The sequence below is a fragment of the Ischnura elegans genome, chromosome 3, assembly GCF_921293095.1.
Source record: "Ischnura elegans chromosome 3, ioIscEleg1.1, whole genome shotgun sequence".
NCBI classification, from domain to species: Eukaryota; Metazoa; Arthropoda; class Insecta; order Odonata; family Coenagrionidae; genus Ischnura; species Ischnura elegans.
In genome coordinates, this window is record NC_060248.1 from 130263590 (window position 1) to 130273829 (window position 10240).

General features: G+C 38.8%; 1 protein-coding gene across 2 annotated transcripts; it reads left to right on the plus strand.

Moving 5' to 3' along the window:
• Nucleotides 1-386: 386 nt before the first annotated feature.
• On the plus strand, nucleotides 387-9255 carry LOC124155131 (phospholipase A2-like). 2 transcript variants are annotated; one of them, XM_046528859.1, is made up of 5 exons: nucleotides 387-586; nucleotides 2908-3115; nucleotides 6407-6566; nucleotides 8673-8825; nucleotides 8908-9255. In XM_046528859.1, the coding sequence occupies exons 2-5, from the start codon at nucleotides 2944-2946 to the stop codon at nucleotides 8990-8992; spliced, it is 570 nt and encodes a 189-aa protein (XP_046384815.1). In that variant the 5' UTR covers nucleotides 387-586; nucleotides 2908-2943; the 3' UTR covers nucleotides 8993-9255. The 2 variants fall into 2 exon arrangements, with proteins under 2 accessions (XP_046384815.1, XP_046384816.1); XM_046528860.1 differs by lacking the exon at nucleotides 387-586 and adding an exon at nucleotides 1327-1949.
• The last annotated feature ends 985 nt before the right edge of the window (nucleotides 9256-10240 follow it).

Here is a 10240-nt window from a genome sequence, read left to right on the forward strand (position 1 = left end):
TAAGAGAAATATTCTTGAAAGTTCCTTCTTATTCCACTAGAGGTGACAACCTTTTTGACAATAGCCATCACTCACGCAACTATACCCATTTTTCCCTATTGCAGCAAATAATGCGTGACGGCAATTTATGTCTCAAAGTGGACCTATTTTTTGATTCCTTACCTTCTGTAATGAGGTACCTGAAAGGATTACCAGATAAGATGTTTACTTAATACTTAATTACCTATTTAATATGTATATTATTGTCATTGTTGTGAAATCTTATAGCATTTTATAACGAATTTTAAGCTTTGTAATTGGGCTTCAGCCCGTTAATTAATAAATTATGAAAAATTATGAAAATTAAGCAGATGCGATTATTACCTGTCAAAACTAGACAAAAGTTTTAAATATTTTTTTTATTTCTTTGAGGCTTTAGGGGGTATCTATCCCCTCACAGATACGCCACTGGTGGTTATGATACTGCTTCAGGCTTCAACCGACCCTCAATCAACCGATCCGGTTTTCAAGTGCTTCATCCGAGGTTTTCGTGCAGAGAATTTTAAATTGCTGACGAGTATAAAGTGCCCTTTAATTGAGCATATCGGTTTGTATCCGTACATTTCGTACTTGCATTATATTCTTAGAAATAATTCGATAGGAAGATATTGGATTTTGCCTTTCAGAACTCTTCATGTTTTATTCTGTATGTTAATGGTGACAATAATATTAGCAATAATTTGGTCTACTTGGAAGACTTCTATATATTTTCCATAGTCATTAAACGAATTTTTGTATATTTTTACCGCAATTTCAAAGCTACTCTTGATCAGTTACGGCAGAAGTTCTGAAAATGGCCTTTGGGGATGTATATCATGGAAATTAACCCTCTGCGAACTGGCATTATTTTTTACCCAAAAATTGAAATAAATAACCATTGAAGATTAAGTTAAGGTTATGAATTTTAAGGCCAAATCAAGATAGAAATTTTAAAAAATCTACCACTTACAAACTCAGCATTGATGAAAGTTTCTCCTCGTACCCTTAAGTTCTATAAACGTAATATTCGCACAGGTTACTGCAAGCCGTCTAGAAGGAGGGGGGAGTCCAAATCCCTAAGACCCCAGCCCGCACCCCATTCGTAGATTGTAAGAGAAGTTATCGTGCACGGACAATGCACATACGTCGATTTATGATTTAAGTGGTATACTTAACCAATCGGGTTAAAATCAAATTTCATCGCAAGTAAAGAAATACATTCCGTCTTTCGATCAGCGATCGACAGCCACCTACGGTAGGAAGGAACTTCTCAATTTTTCTCCGTAACTCGTCCTTAATTAATTTCAGAGAGATGGAATCCTATCGCATGCTTCCGGCACTTTCGACTACCTCCTGCCGATCAACGCGTGACTCTCGTGAAATGTAAAGATAAGTCGATTAGCCATAACGGGGCTACGACGGCGAAATCATGGAGACCCAAGTGAAAAACAATACAATGGATGCATGCAAAACTTCGTGCTCGTATAAATAGCTTCGCTTCTATCGGCGAATGGGACCACTTTTGTCCGCGAGCCGTCTCCCCTACTTGCATTTCCGGGGCGCACCCGCTTACGCAGACAGAAAAAGGGTCGAGGAGTCGGAGAGGAATAGAACGCCCCTTTACTGGCGTGCGCAGACATTCGACAGCTCTTTTTTTTTTGCAGAGATCGCTGGGGACATTTTTGAGTACTTTTACGCGATTTCTCCCTTTATTTCGCACGAGTAAGTAAGCGTTCATGTCTGGATCAAAGATGGATGGAAGGCTGGAAGGCTGACGCCTCGGCGAGTGGCAGCAAATCCACGGAAGACAACATTGATCAAATCCTTCTCACCGAGTGCGTTTGCGAGCAGCAGCAGAAGAAGAAGAAAGTGGCATTGCTTCAAATCCTTCAGTGCTCACGAACGACAGGCTCCACCGTAATCACATCAAGGTAACTCGATGCCATTTTTTAGTCGTGAATGAACTGCAGTAGGACCTATTGTGACTTGTTTAAAAGCAGATTAACTGCTGCTCCAATGCGCAGTGGTCACAAACACAAAATTTCAAAATTATTAATGGGCGTTTTAAGGAGTGGGGCAGTGAGGGGGGAGATTTTGGGGGGGTAATTTCCCCCCCCCCCTCAGGGCTCAGAGAAATTTTTAAGTTTAATCCATTTTACTTAATTGGATTGATATTACTAATAGAATAGGGTAAGGATTAATAAAGTATCCCTTAGAAAGCCGTAAAACTCAACATTTTGAACCATTCATCTTAAAATTCCGCAATTTATTAATCTCGCACCTACCACTTATCCTGGTGGGTATTCCAAACCCCCACACACCCCGGTACTAGTTCTGAATCGCTCGTACCGAGACTTATCGGTAGGACCAGCTTACCGACACCGACAATCGTCGGTACGGTGTACAGAATACCGCCGCAGGAAAGCTCAACCTTTTCAAACGTATTAACCGAATACTTTTTCCTGTATTTTGTTCGGATGGTACCAGGACCGAGAAAAATTGCCGTACTAAGGGGGCACATACTAACCAAGTTCCACTGTAATTCCAATGTCCATAAAATTACTGGACAGAAACTGAAATGTGGTCGCGATGATGTTATTCCTCAGGTATTGGCTCTGGATACTCCCATCCATAGCTTACAAGTCCACTCTGTAGTTTACCTCGCATCCCCTCAATAATATTGAGAAATTCATCGAATTTCACCACCTTAGTGTCTTGGTTCTCAAATTTAATGCCCATTCTATATGCCAAGCAAATGTTCTCCTACCTTTATTACTGATTTAATCCATTATAATGTTTGACTTAATTTTGAATTTGCCATGTACATAAACTTTGAACCATCCCATAGCATTCCACTTGAATTTTGTTTGCACTGAATCCATTTGCAAGGCAAGAGGAGGAGGAGCTACGAGGAACGCCAGTCCAATGAATGTGTTGGTGGGTCTACTGATTGTGGCCCAACTGGGGCAGGTGTACTCAATGGAGGAAACACTGATAGTTCAGGCGGACCAGCAGATGATCCTCAGGGTCATGGACTCATATCCCGAAGAGAATGAAGATTCAGTCAATTCACAGTCACGGCAGATTATATTTCCAGGTAAGACCTCTTAATCCCTTTTTCATATCAAAATGCCTTCAGTGCTTTAGTGGAAGACTCAATCAGGTTTCCCAAGTGGCTAGGGGATTGGCTCTCCAACAAGTTGGCACGAGTTCAAATCCTTATTGGTGAAGAAGTTTTTAGAGGTACTACCGTTTCCAATAATATGTAGACACCCATGAGTCCCACTTAACTGATGCTGGTGGGTCGGTGAAAATTGGGAAGGTTGGCACATGAAGCATCCTGCCTGCTTTGCCTTCACAGCACCAAGAGCCGACAAGGACGGACGCAACTGAGCTACCAAAGCTGGTGTCAAACTCCACAAGCAAAAGGCCTAGCGGATTTCATGTTAGCAGTTGGAATGCACTGACGAGACTCACTTCCACGCACGTGTTTGGCCGACAGAGAGTTTTCTTCCTGGTTCCATGGCAAGGTTTTTCCTCTCTTTAGATTAATATTTGGACTCACCCTGGGGCGGATCCAGGATTTCTTTCTGGGGGGGGCACAAGCAAGGCTGTATCCAGGATTTTGTTCTGGGGGAGGCACAAGGATACCTCGTAATACAAAACGAACACAATGATAATGGGACTGCATTAATAATGTTGCACATTTTTAACGGTCTGGGGGGGGGGGGCACGTGCCCCCGTGCCTCCTCCCCCCAGATCCGCCTATGGACTCACCGTTTATGTCTCACTAATACATGGCTCTGCAGCCGATTAGTTCTAGTCTGTGAGCGGTAGATGCAGTGAAAGTCTGGGAGGGTTTGAGTCTAAAGTAATCATAATTTATTCATTTTTTAAAATGGGAATTCTTAAAATCCACATACTCAATGCATGTGACCCAAGAAAAAGTGAGTATTGATTTTTTTAAACGACTTAATTATTAAAATCATGACTCTATCTACGTTAACTCATTCATTACTAAACAGATTCATTCACAGACTGGAAATAAGCATAAATTAAAAGGTAAATGAATTCTTAGCACTACTTAATCCAACAACTTTTAATGATTATACATTTATGACCAAAATAATGGCCACCCATATTTTCAAACTTTTTATTCAAGCTCATCCGTGATTTTACTGTTATTATATTTTTTGGGGTAGAATGGTAGAATTTCCACCTAGCCCTTATTGTGGTTTGCACACCCACTATTATGAATGAATTTCTGTTGTAATTCACATGAATTCCCACATTTCTTTCATAGTCAAGTGTAAGAAATTTGAAAACTGTGATTATTGATTGAATTAAATTTTTTTTTCTAACTCTAGGGTTATCAAAATTATCATAACTACAAATGTATCTGGTAATTTAGTGAGAATTATAGTTAATATGGGCAGGAATTTTTCTCAACTAAGATTGGACAGTAATAATTAGCCAAAAGGACACGAAGATACACACTTCCTCTGTTTACTTTCTTGCAGTGAATGAATCTGCTTATTAATAAATGTGTTAACATAGGTAATAATTACTATAATAAATTTAGAGGTTTAAAAAAATTCTGTATTAATTATTTATTGAGTCAATCTATTATGATGATATTAAGAATTACTCTTTTTCAAAATGAAAAATTATAATTACTTTGGATCCGAATCCTTTCAAAACTTAAACAAAACAAAAAAATGAACACGCACAACAAATGTGCTTGAAACAAACCTACTCAACTACTGAGCCACATCTACCTAATATGTAAGCGTCCAGTCCAAATGAGTCCAAATATGAATCTAACGAGAGGAACAACCTCGCCAAGGAGCCCAAATGGAAACACTCCAACAGCCAGAACATGTGGGTGAATGTGAGTTTCATCGGTGCATTCCATCCGCTAGGGCTTTTGTGCCTGGATTTTGACTCCTGTCTTGCTAGCGCAATCGTCCCCACATCCGTCCTCGTCGGCTCTTGGTGGCGTACGGTTGTGGGATGCAGGTTACCTCGTGTGCCAAATTTCCAAGTTTTTACTGACCCGATCACATAAGTTAAGTGGGGCTCGTGGGTGTCTACAAATTATTGGAAACGATAGAACATAATCCGACCTCTACCTAAATAGCTCCAGATCTTTTATGACTACCTGCCTCTATGGAATATTTTCTCCATGGTTTGAATTATTGAATGGTTTGGCTCAGAGTTCAACAAACAATCCCATAATGAGGTTTTCAATAACAGGGCCATTATTTTCATCACAGGGCTAGTAAGGCTTGACCCTTTCCTGCCGCCGCCTACAATTGGAAAATGTTTTCTGAATAGAATGAAGAATATTTTAAACCTTTCTGTACGGAGCTCTCTTTTTTTGGGGTGGAGTTACCCTGGTATTTTCATCCCTCAGATTTGGGACCCAACTCAATCGCTTACCCCAGCCACAAGTCTACACCCTCTAAACCTTTCTTGGCGCGAATCCACGGTCAAATTTTTGTGTTACCTGTGTTTTTTCAACCAAATATTGCATTTGATTTTTAATAATTTTCTCTTCTAAAGGAATAACTAGCATTTTTTCAAGCATTGTGGAATTTTAACAGATTTTTAGCATTAATACCGACAAAGTTAGAGAACATAAGGTACCTACTAAGACTATGAGTCCAGAAGTCCATTATTTTTAATGCTAAATTTCGTTTATAAATTGCTTACGCACAGAACAAAACAAAGAATTCATTTCAAAGCATAAAAAAATTTTAGTATGCAATGAAATATGTTTAAAAAATCTATTTATGTATAAGAAAAAACTATACAATATAACCACTTTGCAACGGATTCCTGCAGTGAGGATGATCATAAATGAGTGGGAGGGTAGGGCATAATTGCTATGGAGGGGCTCTAAGGACTTGCTAAGCTGGGTCTCTTATTAATGCACGTATGAAAGTAGCTGAAAAAATGTCCATGCAATTTAATACAAGGATGCTTGCCAGAACACAGTCTCATACGTAAAACATGAATGATTTGTTCTAAATATGAAGCCCTGATCATGAGATATTTTGATGTCACTCATATGTACATATTTCATTTTGATACAATGATAACATGTCGATGTACATACATATTAAACGATTATATATAAGATAATCCACTGGTTTTGGCCTCTTCAAGAAGATAACTTGGAGGAATCATGACGATATTATGACAATCATAAGATACTGTTATATTCCACAAATATATTGAAGAGACACAACTGGTTTTGTCATATTCAGGCTTCTTTGAGAAGCTATATATTTGTAATACAACGTCATCTATCATAATGCATCATGAATCCAAAAATTAAACATGCTGACAATTGATTTTATGTATGTATTTGTTATTTCTGCAGGAACAAAATGGTGTGGTGATGGAAATATATCAATGCATGAAGAAGATTATGGTTATTTTGAGGAAAGTGATAGATGCTGCAAAGACCATGACTATTGCCCAGATTTTATTGCTGGTGGAGAGATGAAGTATGGACTTCATAACGACGCATTTTACACAAGGTACTAATACTACATCTTTTAATCATAGATGGAAGAGCAAAAAAGGTATTTCTGGTGAATTTCACTTTAGAATATATATTATGGATAAAGAAGAAATAGCATGCATTTCAATGCTAGATTTTTTAGCCTTTGTAAACCTGGAAAAAGTGAATAAAGCTAATATGACTTTAGTAAAAATAAAAAAAAAAAAAACTATTTGCACATGTTTGGTATAGTAAAATTTTTATGGCAACCAATGACATTGCTTTGGCAATGCATCTTCATTCACCTACTTTTGACAATTATATGAAGAAAACACTACGTCTATGATGTTCTTGCTTATTCTACTATTATACTACTTTATCTACCAATTCGATCGATAGATTTTTCTTCCTCATAGGAAAATCTACTAGAATTGGTAGAAAATTAATTGCGTATGCTTGGTTTCGCTACTTAGTGGGCCCTTTTCGCTTCTAGAGCGTTGAGGTGTTTTTCCCCGTCCCTCCCTTCCGCTCCTTTCCTTTCCCAGAGGCGTCGGTGGGCTCCCATCGCGGCGGCGCCTCTTTCCTTTCCCCTTCCTCTCCAGCCCCTCCCCGGGTGATCGGGCGTATAAGCCTCTGGCTTGGGTCCCGGCCACGGTGCGTTGTATCCCTAAAAGGGTTCGCCCTGAACCCTCATGATTCTTGCTTATTCTACTTCAGTCTAATGTTCTGTGCATGAGCAATGCATTGTGTTCGCAGTGTGTCACATAAAAGCATCTAGCTTACCGCTTAACATTGCCTTGGAGAGGAGACAAGAGGGCCACATTTTGAATGCCAAGCCAGAACAGAATCGCCTGTTGAACTATGAACCACCTAGTTCTGTTGAGAGCTTGACAAGCACCCTTAAAATATGGTATAAGGGTGGACGAAAGATGAGAAGGTGTTTCCCCTCCTGCTGAAGGAATATTACGTATTTTTAAAAACAGCAACCTTTTTGGAAAAAGTATTCATTAAAATTATTCGTTGTAATTGAAGACTCAGCTTCTGAGAGTTGTTAAGTATTAAAGGTGCAAACATTCCTAAAGAGTAAGCAAAGAGTGACAACCCTTCAATTGGTTAAAACTTTCACGCAAAGTCCAGCGATTTTCTTTTGGTTACACCAGTGTCCCAGTTTAAAGTATCTACCAACTGTTTTGCCTCCGATGGTGGAGATCTTCTCAGGGCAACGATAATTGTTTATGCATGTCAATTTTTTGTATTGTCAGGGGGTGGAGGTGGAGAAGGGGTTGGGTTAGTTTCATCTCTTCTCATTAACTGTGGTGATATGCAGCAGTGGCGCAGCGAGGGGGGAGTTTTGGGGGATAAAACCCCCCCCAGAGCTCAGAGAAATTTTTAATTTTAATCCATTTTACTTAATTGGATTGATATTACTAATAAAATAGTGTAAGGATTAATAAAATATCCCTCATAAAGCCGTAAAACTCACCATTTTGAACCGTTCATTTTAAAATTCCGCAATTTATTAATCTCGCACCTACCAATTATCCTGGTGGATATTCCATACCCTCACACACCCCAGTATTAGTTGCACCTAAACCCCCCAGCCTTAATGCCTAGCTGCGCTCCTGGTATGCAGTACCTTGCAGTGATAATGACTTTGAGGTCTAATTAGCATAGACATGTGGCTTTTTAATATCCATCAATCATATCCAAACATTTTATTTCAATCTGATGAAATAAAAACTTTCATAAGAGAGCCATCTTTTCGGTATTACCAGAAATTACAGAGGGAAGGGGGAAGGGTGTGGGTTCCCTCCCCCCCTTCATCTGCCACTCCCTATCAAGCCAACTTTTGGGTTGAAACGCTAAGTAGCTTAGATCTACTTTATTGAGTAGATGTGCACCGTAGTTTCTTGGAACAACACAATGAAGAGGGAATCAGAACATGTTCAGAGGGCGATTGTGCTACTTGCAGAGCTTTGTATTTATTTTCCAATGCACTGATAATTGCCATATCCCATTCTTGATTATTTAGTAAATTACTCTCGAATATTAAGTAAAACAATGCAAAAATTGTTGGAACTGGTTCTTCGATAATTTCAGAAGAATGATTAGCTATGCTTTTTTGATTTATTTTTATTTCTAGATTGCATTGTGACTGTGACCAACAATTTTACGATTGCTTGAAGAAAACTAATTTCATAGTGTCTGATGAAATTGGATTCACGTATTTTAATGCTATTGGAACAAAATGTTATAGGAAAGATTTTCCTATAGTGAGGTGCTTCAAATATTCAACGTAAGTATGTTCACAAATGCATGATGATGTTCTCAACATTTTACTTTGTTATTAAATAAAATTTTTGCTTTGACCATTGCAGAGTAATAAAGAGAAGATGCAGAGTTTATGAGCTAGACCAAACTAAGTCTCCAATTTGGCAATGGTTCGATTTACCTATTTACTAAAATTGAACATTTGGGGATTGCGATGGCTCAAACCAGAGAATGCACTTACAACATCAATGTGAAGGAAACATTTTGATGAATTTTTCGGTCTCGAAGAATACATGGCATGATTGCATGTACTCAAAGAATTATGAGTAAACAGGCTGTTGAATTTGATCTCATTTTTATGCCCAAGACTTTGGTGGTTCTACACAGGTTGGATTACGAAATATGTATTCTGTATACCTCACTTAAATAAAATAAAAACCATGATTAAATACTTAGAAAGCTTCTCAGCATTAATCATGTTTCGTACATGAAAATAGCTGGACTCCAGCCTCTGGACCCTCAGAACTGTAATGAAAAATAAGTACCCATATTTGATAAGTTATAAGAAAAGATTAAAAATAAGTCACATACGGGTGTATGCCGCGTGTTGTAGGTGGCTCTATGCTCTAGGTGGTGGTATTTTAGCTCTAGGCGGTCAATAGTATTTTGTTTGATGATTCAAAAGCTCAAATTTAGTGTTCAAACAACTTCATCCAGGGAGGCCGAGAATAGCGAAGCAGTGAAGTCCATTCCTGAGCTGAGTGAGGGTCCCAAGCTCTCACTACCTCCAAATACTCGCATTGCTATTGCAAAATCCCCACCCCTCCTAATCCATCACTGATTTATGTAACTATTCAAATTATGGTGATGCTGTTGAATAGGGTAGTTTCCTTCATCAAAGAAAACGAAAGGCATTGATTGCGTTTCGTTACCCACCATTAGTGTATTCATGATATACAAATTATTTGGTTTCAGAAATACCGGTTTATATGAATGGGAATGGTCAATTTTATCCTCATTTGAAATAGGCCAGATTGGCACCCATGTGATGCCACTCCACGTGACGTCACAGGGACCTAGTTTCAATACGAATTTTCTGGCGTGCTCAGCCAGTCGGGCCAGGAGCCTACTTCTCCTCCTCCGCATGTGACTAATATCCACTTCTGAGTCTTCCGATCATGTTTATGGCCTTCAGCAAGCGTGTGCGCCATTCGTAAAAAGCAGTATTTGAACGGAAGATATGACGCGAAAATCTCTCTCTATTTTTCTTTCTTACTTTATCGACCGATTCTGACGACTTTCATGAAAATCGGGCCTGCATAGAATGTCTTAAAATCTGGTATCGGGATTTTTGCCTCAACCTCACAGAATGCATGCAAGTCATAAAAAATTATTTTCTGTAAGTTTGACTATAATTTGGGTTTACAGATGTTACAAAGG

Coding starts and splice junctions, on each gene's coding strand:
- LOC124155131 (XM_046528859.1), top strand. CDS start 2,944: ATGAATGTGTTGGTGGGTCTACTGATTGTGGCCCAACTGGGGCAGGTG. Junction 6,567..8,672: donor AACGACGCATTTTACACAAG/GTACTAATACTA, acceptor TTTTATTTCTAG/ATTGCATTGTGACTGTGACC. Junction 8,826..8,907: donor AGGTGCTTCAAATATTCAAC/GTAAGTATGTTC, acceptor TGACCATTGCAG/AGTAATAAAGAGAAGATGCA.